Genomic DNA, 13,568 nt, shown 5'->3' with positions numbered 1-13,568 from the left:
CGGGCTTAAATAAGATATCTGTCGAGCTACCCTGATCTATCCGGGTTCTATGGTCGTTGGCATTCGCGAAGATCATTGTTATCACCACGGGATCATCATGCCCGAGTGTTGCTCCTTGGGCGTCTTCTTTAGTGAACAAAATGGTGGGCAAGTCGAGCAGCCGGTTATCTTCCCCAACCTGGTATACCTCGTTGATGTGCATCTTCTGTAATGATTTTGACATTCCTCCTTCAGCGAATCCCCCATTGATCATGTGTATGTGTCGCTCCAGGGTCTCAGGTGGACGCTCTTGTCATCCTCCTTCATCCTCTCTTCTCCTATTCCTCGAGTCATCTGATCTGTCAGCCAAATATCTGTCTAGCCAGCCTTCGCTGGCCAAATTTTCTATGACATTCTTCAAATCATAACATCCGTTGGTGGAATGTCCATAGAGCTTGTGGTAGTCGCAATATTTAGTCCGATTTCCAGACCTTATGTTTGATCGAGCGAGGAGGTGGAAGCTTCTCTGTGTGGCATATCTCTTTGTAAACATCCACTAGAGAGACCCAGAGGGGGTGTAGTTGTGGTATCTTCGGAGCTTCTCTGGATTTTGCTCTTCCCTCTTTTTAGGTTCTTTTTCCTTTTCCGGAGGTTGATAGGGCAGGTTTGGTCGTGAAAAAGGTTCCCTTAATCAAAAATTATACTCCATGTTGATGTATTTCTCTGCCCTTTCTTGGACTTCATTCAATGAGACTGGATGCCGCTTGGATATGGATTGAGAAAATGGCTTCTCTATAAAGTCATTAACTAATCCCATTATCACAGCTTCAGTAGGTAGATTTTGAATCTCCAAGCATGCCTTGTTGAACCTTTCCATGTAATCTCGAAGGGTTTCCCCGACCTTTTGTTTGACTCCTAACAAGCTCGGGGCGTGTTTTGTTTTATCTTTTTGGATGGAGAATTTGGTCAGAAACTTCCTTATCAGGTCGTCGAAGCTAGTTATCGACCTGGGGGCTAAGTTATCAAACCACTTCATTTTCGCTTTAGTCAGAGTGGTCAGGAAGGCTTTGCAACAGGTGGTGTCAGAGGTGTCGGCTTGGTACATCCGGCTCTTGAAATTGCTGAGGTGATGTCTTGGATCGATCGTCCCATCATAGAGATCGATGTCAAGGGTTTTAAAATTTCTAGGAACTTCAGCCCGCATTATATCTTTTATGAATGAATCTTCTCCATCTATGGGGCATTCTTCCCGGTCTGTTCGATTACCCCGGTTTCGAAGGTCGGCCTCTAACTTCAAGAGTTTTTCTTCTAGCTCCCTTCGTTGTCTCACTTCTCTTTGTAACTCCCGTTCTGCTTTCCGTTGTCGTTCAGCCTCATGTTCTAGCTGTTCTAGTCGTTCCTGTTGACCATGGACTAGGCCAAATATCTTCACTGTCTGAGGAGGCTTTTCGTCTTCGGGAGGGTGGATCTCCGAATGAATTCGCCTAAAGTAGGGGTTTCTTGGTGGCCCTTCCCCATGAGGACCATACATTTGGTGTGGTGGAGGTAGTATGATGGCATGGCTCTCTAGTTGGGGCTCGGCTTCAGATTCAGATGCCGTATGACCGTCTTCATATTGGTGATTCGCCACGGTTAAAGGATAAATTCCAGGTCCCCAGCAACGGCGCCAATGTTCTGAAGGTTACCTGAAACGTTGATTTGGACATGAACGCAAGTTCCAAATCCCTTTGTATGGCAGCATCCGACTTGTTGATGTCAAAGTGCCGCCTGACCAAGTTCTTCGTGAGGAGGTAGGAAGTGGTCTCTGCAAGAGACTCTGATGCTTAAATTAACAAGTGCTTTAGGTAAGTTTTTTGTAGATTAAAATCTAAATTATACCTGAGGAATGTCAGTGTATTTATAATATAATCAATAACCACCTTTGTTGGAATAGTTCCATCTTTATTTGATGAATAACCGTTCCCTTTATCTTAGGAGTTCATTAACACCTAGTTTTTAGGAAAGATCGAGATAGCAAGAGAGATTCGCTCCTTTGCAGGATCCAACCTCTTCGGGTACGTTTGCGCAAGCTACCTTTCTTGATGGGCCTTTTTGTTTATTGAGTCTGACTTTACTTATTAAGTCAGGGTATCAAGAGTTGTATAAAAGAATTTTGTAGGACTAGAGTTAGCACCAATGAAGTAATAACTACAAATAACTATAGTTAATGACCATTAATGTTATCATTATCAGTAGTGTGATATAATATTGTTGTATATTCATTAGTTAGATGTGTAATTTAATTTCGCAAGTGTTTAGTTATGGTGTTTGCAAAAGGCTATTCGAGTGTGATCAACTTGTACTTAGCCTTCAGTTTTAATCGATGGAATCAAAAAAGAAAAAGATGTTTCCCTGGAAAACAAATATATTTAAATTCTTGGAAAGTATTTGATGCACTAAGATATAAAAATAGAACTTGACCTCCATTTCTTGATGAACCAGAGTTTGCTTTAATTAAGCATATTGATTAATCAAATTTATATAATCCGGCAAGTAACCATTATTCAGCAACAAAATCATTCTCAGCCTGAAAAAATAAAATTGAGTATAGCGGCTTTTGGGTATTGACAGCAGAATTACAAAATCCAACCTCACAAATGTAAAAGGCTTTCTTCAGTCTCACTTCTAGCATGTTACCTTGGAACTGATAGACCGAGCTCTATAGAACAAATAGATAAAGTCTCAGTTAGAAACATGCCGGAGAAAATAAAGAATGCTTACATAATCAAGGGCCAAAGAGTGAAAGAACATCAACAGATCAACTTGAAACATGGCAACTGGAAGATCTAAGATCCTTTAATCCATACCAATGGTGTTTGTACAATTTTATTCACAAACATGTATAGACACTAGACACAAATTATGAGGTGACTATTATCTACGATTCTCACTCTTTGGACAGCAAAGAAAAATATCCCACCTTAAGAACAGCATGCATGTCTCACGTCCCATCAATTCCATCTGGCGAACGTAGCAGTTTTGTTAACTACCAACAGGATACTTATTTACTATAAAAGGATCATCTGATTTCTATAAATTTTAAGCCAACCGTTCTCATCCAAAAATCAGGTTATTCGACAAAAGTCTTTAATTATCTATTTAGCATTAATGCACTCCAAATTTCAGTTTCCTTACATTTTTCCTTTTATTTCCTAATATATCCCACCAGTAAACAACTGACGAGATTTATACCAGCAAATAATTAACACAAAAGAAAGGTGTGAGATAACCATCTCGTAGCATGGTTATTTTATTAATTTGAAGATTTCTTATTAAAATTACATGTTACTTGTTAAGGTTAAGGAACAGTGTGAGTATGGTAATAAATTGATCTCACAATGAAAAGTTCTCTGGAATATTGCATCCACCACACTAAAATCATCATACTGAACTAATGGATGGAAGAAACATTGCAACTAATCCAATGGGGCATCAAACCAAAATACAACAACTACCACAATTATTAAGCGTTAACCCAATAGGTGAGATTGGCAACAAACAATGATTAGATGATGCATGAAATCCTGTTCATATTTAGAATGCTAAATTCTTGTTTCTTCCAAGGTTTCCAAATCTCCCTCCACCACCTCTATTAGACTAACCACCATCTTATCTACTCTCCTTCCTCCTTACTAGGACTTCTATAGGCCTCCGTAATGCATCAAACTGAAATAGATTGCCAAAAATGCCCCCATCTAATGTTTCAATTGTTCATCACATTTAGATTTTAGGCTGCGTTTGGAAAAGAGGCCGAGACTAAAAGACAGAGACTGGGAGACTGAAACTAAATTAAGTCTTTGTATTACGTTTGGTGTAAAGTGTACAAAACTAAATTATGTCTTAATATTTTGTTTGATTCAAGATAAATATGGAGATGAAAATAAGAATATTTACTAAAACACCCTTAATTATTAAAGAAAATGTTAAAGTTTTAATTTCTATCCCTAGAAATTTCAGTTCCTTGTGTCCCAACTTTCTGGAGGTACTGAAGGAACTGAAATCGTGTGTCCTGAGAGTGAAATTTTAGTTCTGACCACCAAACACAATTTCATTCCTAAACTTCTTAATTCCACTTATCGATTCCAAAACAAAAGAAAAGAGGGTATTACTGCACACGAAATCCATTCTTATTCTAGCATACATTTGTGGAAATGGAAGCAGAGCATTTTTTTTGAATCAGATAGAGCTGTATTATAAGATTGCTGAAGATATTATTATTAAATGTTAAAAGAACACTTAATCTTTTCATACTTGGTAATGAGGCAGTAGGTCAAAAGTGACTGGTCCCGCAAGCTCCCAATTAACTATGTGCCTGCAGGAACCAAATTTTACAGTTAGTTTATAACATCACATTCACTTTGTAATTTTTGGCCTTCAAATTGTTTTATACACAAAACCAACCTACCCAGCTGGCAATGCCCCCTCTATACATTAGAGTCAAATTAGAGGTTGTTCCAACTTCCAACACATTTAAATGTTCTAGATAGTATCGAGCATAGACACACTACACGTCAAGATTGTGCTACAAACCAATAAGAGGATCCAGTCGTTCAACAAAGTTCAATTGGTGAACAGGAAATTTTGAAAGCCGAAACCAATTGCAACTTTCTATCAACTCAGAGAACAAAGTCTCGATTTCATCTAAGCGATCTATCTACCCTTTCCAAGTAACCACTGTTGGTTCATTGTAGTCGTTCGATTCACCCTTAAATAATAAAGGCACATTCCTAAAACGTTACTTCATATATAACAATTGCATCTTTTAAAAAAATCAGTCTTTTCCACTTCAAGAGCTTAGTATGTTTTCAGATTTCCTTCTTCTATATTTAGAGCAGCATATATTAGGAAGAAAAAATAATGCCATCTTTCATGAAAGCTAATCCAATATCTAAACATGTTGTTACTCAGTACAACTCACAGTTGACAACACAGCATAAAACAAGACGTCAAAAAGGAAAAAATCCATAGAGAAACTTCAGTCTATGAAGCAAAGAAACTAGCGACTCACGGTTGAAGATTTTTTATTGCGGAAAAAGTAAGTATTAGAGGCCGGGAGAGGTGCAGCAGAGAGTACCCTGTGATAGAGCTCGGCAGCTCCGAGAAGTTGTACTCAGGCATGACATCATCCTCGCCGTCGCAACCGCACTATGCAGCGGCAGCAACGACTGCGCGCATCTTAGTTCCGGAGCAACCCTACAACAACCACCACAACGAGAACAACACTTCAGAAATAAAAATTCCGATCCCTTTTGGATCTAGTTTCCCTTAGGAACTTGGAAATAGGGAGGGGGGGGAGGGGGAACCTGGTTAAAATGGATCGGCAAAGAGGAGAAGAAGTGGTGGCGGTGTTGGTGGCTGACTTGGAGAAGGATGAAGAGCGAAGAGTAGATTTGATGCTTGATTTTATGCGAGAAAATGAATATGCTCTTTGCGCAATTCTGCTGCACGCTGAAGCCATTGATGAAGAGGATCGTAAGAACGGCGCGATGCAAAGGGTTTAGGGTTTTGCGTCATGCCCGACGACGTCGATGGTGTTTTCTTTCTTCTCTGAAGGTGGAGTGGGTTATTGGGCTTTCAATTGGACTGGGCCTGCCGTTTCAGTCCATAAGAACTAGTGATTGGTTTATGAATAATGCGCCAACAATTGGTTTTCTTCTTTTACAAGGAAACCGGGGACCAGAGCAGCACGACTACTGAGCGGAGCAACCTCTCATATGGGAAGGAGCTGTTGTGGAAGTGCATCACGGATTCTCAATGGCAGTGTGCAGTGTGCTCATAGAAGGAGGGAGGACTAGACGCAGAGCATTTCAAGGCAGTCCAGTTGGAACAGAGCCAGAATCGCCACCGCGGATGAAGCTTCTGATGTTAGTTGTCCAATATTCAATTTAAGTAGTATGGGAGATATTTATTATGGTTGTGAAAACTGGACTCAACAGATCGGTTTAATTGGATTAATAAAAAATCGGTCTTTTAGTTGTTCTTATTGATAAGAAAAATTATTTGGCAAAAAATTGGTCTAAAATTTGACCGAATCGACAGTTAATCGGTAAACCGCAAGAATTGATTTGATTTTTGAAAGATTTTTAGTATGACATCAAAATAGCATCGTTTTGGGATTAAATTTAAAAGAAAAACGGGGAAGGACGGCCAAATACACCGAAATCCTATCCCTTTGTAAGTCTCTCACTCTTCCTGAATTGAATGAAATTTGAAAAGAAATCCTAAACCCTATGCAACCTACCCTTTCAACAAGTAGCCACCATCGTCCATCACACGCACTCCAGCCAAATCATTCTCCTTGCCATTGTCGTTTGTGGCTGAGTTGCTAAACTAATAATACTGATTTTGTTGATGTTTGCTTATTATAAAATGATGATGATGTTGTTACTAATATGTTGTTGGCTTGCTGATTTTCTGATGAGTTGCTAAACTAATAATACTGATTTTGTTGATGTTTGCTTATTATAAAATGATGATGATGTTGTTACTAATATGTTGTTGGCTTGCTGATTTTCTGATGATTAGTACCTTTGTTTAGTTGAAAATTTCTTTCTTAATGTTTTTTTTTTAGTGGTAGAGCATTATGTGTTTGTCATTTACGGACGTTTTAATCAACTTTAGTTATAAATTTTAATGTTTGAAGTTATTTATGAACTTTTATTGATAAATTATAGACAATTTATTATATGAAATTGTGAAATTTAAAGTTTATTAGGTTAGAAATTATTGAATTTAAATATTTGAAATTATATATTAAATTTTTAATTAATATTTAATTAAACCGATTGAATTCCAGTTGATAAAAAATTAAGTGTCAAAAAATAAAATATTTTTAAACCGAATCATAATCATAGTTCTCTTGTCGATTAGAGCACTTTTTAAATTTTCCTTTTACAAGGATACACAATTTTTTTAAACTCTTTTATTTTTTGTTTGTATTCTCACTATTTTATATTATGCACACTTTTTTTCTTTTTACTCAACCTTTTATTAAATTATTTTTCGATGTAACAAGAAAATGTAGTATGGTCAGACGAATTGTTATTATTATGTACTTGACAAAATAGAGATGGTCAAGTTAAAATTTAGTGGTCATAGGAAAATTAATAATTATAAATTATGGTATTTCTTTTGGTTATATTAGTATGAATGTATGATAATATCTTTATTATATTGATTGTCTCTTAAATTATTAAATTTTGTTACGGCCTGATCCAAACTCTCTACGGGTCGGTCCGACCCGAATGCCATCCGACTCGAACGGTCAAGGGTGAGGCACCCCGCAACCGACCCGGACACGCGTCCCATACAGCTCACTTACAGCTGTGGGACAACGTCTCAGAAAAAGCGGGCCTACCCTTGTAGGGTCCACCTCTGACACAGTATATAAGGGGAAGGTTTTACCCTTCCCCCAAGGTACGTCACACCTCACTCCCCCCCCCCTTTTTCGCCTGCACATTACTGACTAGAGCGTCGGAGTGTCTTTGCAGGTGACACCCCCCTCTACAAGAAGTGCTCGGGACCCCGCCTACACCAGACCGGTAGTTCACGACGAGACGAGACCCCTCACCACCAACCAGTATACCAACCCGATCCGTCCGGTACCCGACTTACCGAACATTGGCACCATCTGTGGGGATCGAACCCACGACCACGTGGTGGTCCAAGGTGAGACAGCCCGCGAGGCTGAGCCCATAGGGGACCCCGCCGCGACTGCTCCCCAGCAGCGCACAGGATCCCCTCCGAGACACACAACACAACCTCACGAGAGACGCCCCTTCGGAGAAACAGGCGACAACCACGCTAGAATAATGCAAGAGCTACGCCACAGAATGCAAGACTTGGAACGTCGGCTGGCGGAAAGGGGACGCGAACACGCCCCAGAACAAAGCCACTCTCACTCCCATTCAAGGAGCAACTCCAGGCACACGCCCAGCCCCCAAGCTGAGTCCGAAAGCGCTGGGGAAAGGGGACGCGCGAGAAGACGCCATGACCCCGTCATTTATGCCAGGCGTGAGAGGCGGCGTACCACAAATCGCGAAACCGAAGACGCCCGCGGGGAGAACGACGAAGGGAGAACGACGAGAACACGAGGACCCGTGATAATGGGGGCGACCCCATTTTATCGTTCCATACTCGAAGTCCAGCTGCCAAAATATTTTGACAAGCCCACGGACATGAGGTATGACGGAACACAAGACCCTCTGGAGCACCTCACGGCCTTCGAGGCCAGGATGAACCTGGAGGGAGTCGGGGACGAGGTAAGATGCCGCGCTTTTCCGGTCACCCTGGCAGGACCTGCAATACGGTGGTTCAATAACCTCCCGCAGGGCTCGGTAACCGGCTTCGCGGACATCAGCCATGCCTTCTTAGCCCAATTCACGACCAGAATTGCAAAGGTGAAGCACCCGATCAACCTGCTTGGGGTGACCCAATGACCCGACGAGTCGACCAGGAAATACCTAGACAGATTCAACGACGAGTGCCTGGAAATCGACGGGCTGACAGACTCAGTGGCAAGCCTGTGCTTGACGAACGGACTCCTGAACGAGGACTTCAGAAAGCACATCACTACGAAGCCAGTATGGACAATGCAGGAGATCCAATGTGTGGCTAAGGAGTACATTAATGACGAAGAAGTCAGCCGGGTCGTGGCTGCCAATAAACGGCAACCCCCTACGTCCAAACCCGGCACCAAGAGGGCGGAGAAAGGCGAAAGGAACACGCCAGGGACGGGGGCCCGAGCAAAACACCAAGGCCATTCCCCCGAGTCAGGAAGTTCACCAACTACACCCCCCTGGCAGCACCAATCGTGGAAGTTTACCAACAGATAGCCGAGAAAGAAATACTATCGAAACCCCGACCTCTGAAGGATCGAACAGGAGGAAACAAGAACCTTTATTGCGAATATCACAAGGGGTACGGACACAAGACCCAAGACTGCTTCGACCTGAAGGATGCGCTAGAGCAAGCAATCAGGGATGGGAAGCTCGCCGAATTCTCCCACCTCATTAGAGAGCCAAGGAGACGGAACCGCGACCACGAAGGCGAAGACAGGTCCCGAGCGATAAGGCGATGCCAAGAACCGGAGGGAGACGACCACGGCCTCACAGTGGTTAATGTGGTAACTGCCAGGAATTCGGCCCCAAGGTCGAAAGTGGCACAGAAGAAAGACGCCAGGATCCTGGCCGTCTCCTCCTCATCTGCGAGAAATTCCCGAAAGCTCTCATCCATCTCCTTTGGTCCCGAAGACCAGTGGTTTGACGAGATACTGGAAAGTCCACCTATGGTTATTACGGCCAGAGTCGGAACCGGCCTCGTCAAGCGGATCCTCGTGGATACGGGGGCGGACTCGAACATCATGTTCCGCAACGTATTTGACGCCCTGGGGCTTCGTGACACCGACCTAGCGACCCACCAGCACGGTGTGGTAGGGTTAGGCGACCACTTCATCAAGCCAGACGGGATCATCTCACTCCCGACCTCAGTGGGACAAGGACAGGGGCGGAGGACAGTAATGGCAGAATTTGTGGTCTTGCAAGATTCCACAGCTTACAACATCATTCTGGGGAGAAAAACCATCAACGACCTTGGCGCGGCGATCAGCACGAAATTGCTTGTAATAAAGTTTGTTGCTGATAACGGATCTATAGGATCCATCAAAGGAGACCTGGAAACGGCAGTCGCCTGCGACTACGCCAGCCTCTCCCTGAGGAAGAAGTCTAAAGAAGCATCAGGGGTTTTTCTAGCCGACCTGGATGCCAGAATAGATGACAAACCCAGACCCGAACCAGAGGGGGACCTGGAAAAATTTAAGGTCGGGGACACGGAGGAGAAGTTCACGTTCATAAACAGAAATCTCCCCCATGGATTGAAGGGACCTTTGATGGAGATGATCAGAGCCAATGCCGACCTGTTCGTTTGGACACTGGCCGACATGCCGGGGATCGATCCCCGACTCATGTCGCACTGTCTGGCCGTCAAGCCGGAAGCCAAACCAGTGGCCTAAAGGAGGAGGAAGATGTCACAGGAAAGGGCAGAGGAGGTGGCCAGGCAGACGGCCAGCCTTCTCGAAGCGGGGTTCATCCGAGAGTTGGACTACTCGACTTGGCTATCGAATGTGGTCTTGGTGAAAAAGCACAACGGGAGGTGGAGAATGTGTGTGGACTACTCCGACCTCAACAAAGCATGCCCCAAAGACTGCTATCCCCACGCCAACATCGACGCACTCGTTGACGCGGCGGCGGGGTACCGGTATCTGAGCTTCATGGACGCTTACTCTGGGTACAATCAAATACCGATGCACCAGCCCGACGAAGACAAAACGGCGTTCATAACGCCTTGAGGGATCTATTGCTACAAGGTGATGCCGTTTCGCTTGAAAAACGCTGGTGCCACATACCAGAGGCTGACGAACAAGATATTCAGCGAGCTCATAGGCAAGACAGTAGAAGTCTACGTGGATGACATCCTTGCGAAAACCACACGACCAGACGATCTCCTAAGCGACCTGGGGGGCGTGTTCGCGTCCCTCCGACAAAACGGCATGAAGCTTAACCCGCACAAATGCACCTTTGACATGGAAGCCGGGAAGTTCCTAGGGTTCATGATAACCCAGAGAGGAGTAGAAGCCAACCCTGAGAAATGCCAAGCGATTCTCTAGATGAAGAGCCCGGGTTGTATCAAAGACGTACAACGATTAGCAGGGAGGCTGACGACGTTATCCCGTTTCCTTGGCGCATAGGCAGGAAAAGCCCTACCCTTTTTCAATCTGATGAAAAAGGGGATAGCGTTCGAATGGACCCCTGCGTGTGAGAAGGCATTCAACCACTTCAAAGAGATCCTGGCATCACCTCCGGTGCTCGGAAAACCAATGGCCGGAGAACCACTCTACCTCTACCTGGCCGTAACGGAGGAAGCACTTGCAGCAGTGCTGGTACGGGAGGAAGGAAAGGCTCAGCAACCAATTTACTTTGTAAGCAGGGCGTTGTAAGGAGCAGAGCTGAGGTATAGCAAATTGGAAAAACTGGCGTTGGCACTCCTAACCTCCTCCCAAAGGCTGAGACAATACTTCCAAAGCCACCATGTTGTCGTAAGAACGGACCAAGCAATTCGCCAAGTACTCCAAAAGACTAACTTGGCGGGAAGGATGATGACTTGGGCCATCGAGCTCTCCCAATATGATTTGCAGTACGAGCCCCGACATGCAATCAAGCCCAGGCAATGGCAGATTTCCTAGTAGAGGTAACAGGCGATCCCCAGAGAAAACGGGCACACGGTGGAGGCTCCATGTGGACGGGGCCTCCAACCAGACTTCCGGAGGCGCCGGGGTCATCTTGGAGAGCCCAGCCGGGGTCGTATACGAGCAGTCGACCAAGTTCGAATTCTTCGTATCGAACAACCAAGCGGAATATGAAGCCCTCTTGGGAGGACTGACCCTAGCCCGGGAAGTCGGGGCGACAAGGCTGGAAGTGTGCAGCGACTCACAGGTCGTCACCTTGCAAGTGAACAGAAGCTACCAAGCAAGAGACCCGTTGCTGCAAAGGTACTTGGAAAAGGTTAGAGAACTCACCAGGCAATTCCAGGAAGTCACGGTCCAACACGTTCCAAGGGAGAGGAACACACAGGCGGACCTCCTATCTAAACTAGCAAGCACAAAACCAAGAGCGGGCAACCGGTCCCTCATCTAAGGCATGGTAAAGGAGCCAACGGTCGCCCTACATGTGACGGAATCAAGCCCCTCCTGGCTGGACCCCATCACAAACTTCCTAGAACATGGCAAACTACCTGATGATGAGAAGACAACCAAAACGTTGAGAAGGAAGGCGGCCAAATATGCAATCATACAAGGACAACTGTTCAGAAAGGGACTCAGCCAATCCCTATTGAAGTGCTTGCACCCCGACCAGACGAACTACGTACTTAGAGAAGTCCACGAGGGATGTTGCGGCCACCACATCGGGGGCAAAGCCCTAGCAAGGAAGCTCATCTGAGCTGGGTATTACTGGCCATCAATGATGAAATACTCCAGGGAATTTGTTAGAAAATGCGTCAAGTGTCAAGAAAACGCCAACTTCCACAAAGTGCCGGCTTCCGAGTTGAGCTTACTGATGTCTACCCGACCTTTCGCTCAATGGGGAGTCGACCTCTTGGGGCCCTTCCCGGTCGGCCCAGGACAAGTTAAGTATCTCATAGTTGCCATCGACTACTACACCAAATGGATAGAGGCTGAACCACTGGCCAGCATATCCTCATCCAATTGTAGAAAGTTCATGTGGAGGCAGGTGATAACCCGGTTCGGCATCCCCGAGGTCGTCATCTCGGATAATAGGACGCAGTTCACCGACAAGAAGTTCGTGGAATTTCTCACCGGCTTGGGGGTAAAACAAAAGTTTTCCTCAGTTGAACACCCCCAGACAAATGGACAAGTAGAGTCCACAAACAAAGTCATCCTACTAGGCCTCAAGAAGCGCCTAGACAACAAGAAAGGCACATGGGCCGACGAGCTCGCTTCGGTCTTCTGGTCCTACCGGACAACCGAGCAAAGCTCCACGGGGGAAACCCCCTTTCGCCTAACGTTCGGGGTCGACGCGGTGATACCTATGGAAATTGGCGAACCGAGCCCACGACTACTCCTCATAAGAGTAGACGAAGCAGTGGAAAAGGACCTGGTGGACGAAACCAGAGAGATGGCCCACTTGTCAGAAATAGCACTGAAACAAAGAATAGCTCTGCGCTACAACACTAAAGTCCTCAGGAGAAAATTTGAAGAAAGAGACCTCGTCCTGCGACGCAACGACGTCGGGTTACCAACCCCAGGAGAAGGAAAGCTGGCGGCAAAATGGGAAGGTCCCTATAGAATCAAAGAAGTGCTCGACAAAGGCGCCTACAAGCTGGAGAGGCTCGACGGCAAAGAAATCCCAAGAACGTGGAATGCAGGTAACCTAAGGAGATTCTATTCGTAGCATGGCACACCGGCCAAACGGCCTGACGAGCCAATAGATTCCTACTCTATTCATGTGTTATTCCTTAGCTATTTATCTTAATCAAGTATCTGCCATGTTCACAAATTTGTCTGACTAACGACTAACTTTTACTTGTCTAAATTCTTTTATCTACTATTCTCCAATACGTATTCCACACAATCGCGTTCTTCAACGGCAACCTGGGACTGATCATCCCGGGAGCCAGTCGAATCATAGCCATGGCTAACGGCCGCGATAACACGACCAAGACGGTTCCAACCGTTACCAACATAAACGGCAAAACGAACACGAACAATAAGTCCACACCAGAAGAACGGTAACAAAACATAGGCGCTACTAAACAAACAGAATAAAGGCGATAATAAAAGGCCGACCAGGAGACCACTAAAAGTAGCGAAGGCCTCAACAGTTATAACAAGTATCTTACAAAACCACACAAAAACACAAAGTTACAAGGGCTCATTTTCGAGGCATATCAACAATCTTGCCGTCCTGGATTGTTTTGAAGACCCCAATAGCCGACGTATCGAATTCCGGGACCACGATCTTCACTTGGGCCTTGAG

General features: G+C 44.8%; 1 protein-coding gene across 10 annotated transcripts; it reads right to left on the bottom strand.

Moving 5' to 3' along the window:
* On the bottom strand, nt 362-5,593 carry LOC107629679. Of its 10 annotated transcripts, none has more exons than XM_021120832.1 (5): nt 5,322-5,581; nt 5,027-5,211; nt 4,270-4,330; nt 2,939-2,979; nt 2,423-2,677 (listed from the first exon to the last, which is right to left on the bottom strand). In XM_021120832.1, exons 1-2 carry the CDS (start codon nt 5,474-5,476, stop codon nt 5,061-5,063), a joined length of 306 nt encoding a protein of 101 aa, XP_020976491.1. In that variant the 5' UTR covers nt 5,477-5,581; the 3' UTR covers nt 2,423-2,677; nt 2,939-2,979; nt 4,270-4,330; nt 5,027-5,060. The 10 variants fall into 10 exon arrangements, with proteins under 10 accessions (XP_020976482.1, XP_020976491.1, XP_020976522.1 ...); XM_021120863.1 differs by having other exon boundaries at nt 5,093-5,211; nt 5,322-5,573; XM_016332532.2 differs by lacking the exon at nt 4,270-4,330 and having other exon boundaries at nt 5,093-5,211; nt 5,322-5,593.

This window comes from Arachis ipaensis, chromosome B01 (assembly GCF_000816755.2).
Source record: "Arachis ipaensis cultivar K30076 chromosome B01, Araip1.1, whole genome shotgun sequence".
In the NCBI taxonomy this organism is placed as follows: Eukaryota; Viridiplantae; Streptophyta; class Magnoliopsida; order Fabales; family Fabaceae; genus Arachis; species Arachis ipaensis.
The sequence above is the reverse complement of the archived record's forward strand: the minus strand, read 5'-3'. Positions and strand labels throughout refer to the sequence as shown.

Bases quoted from the DNA above. Each gene is read 5' to 3' on its own strand.
- LOC107629679 (XM_021120823.1), bottom strand. From the start codon at position 1,510: ATGTATGGTCCTCATGGGGAAGGGCCACCAAGAAACCCCTACTTTAGG.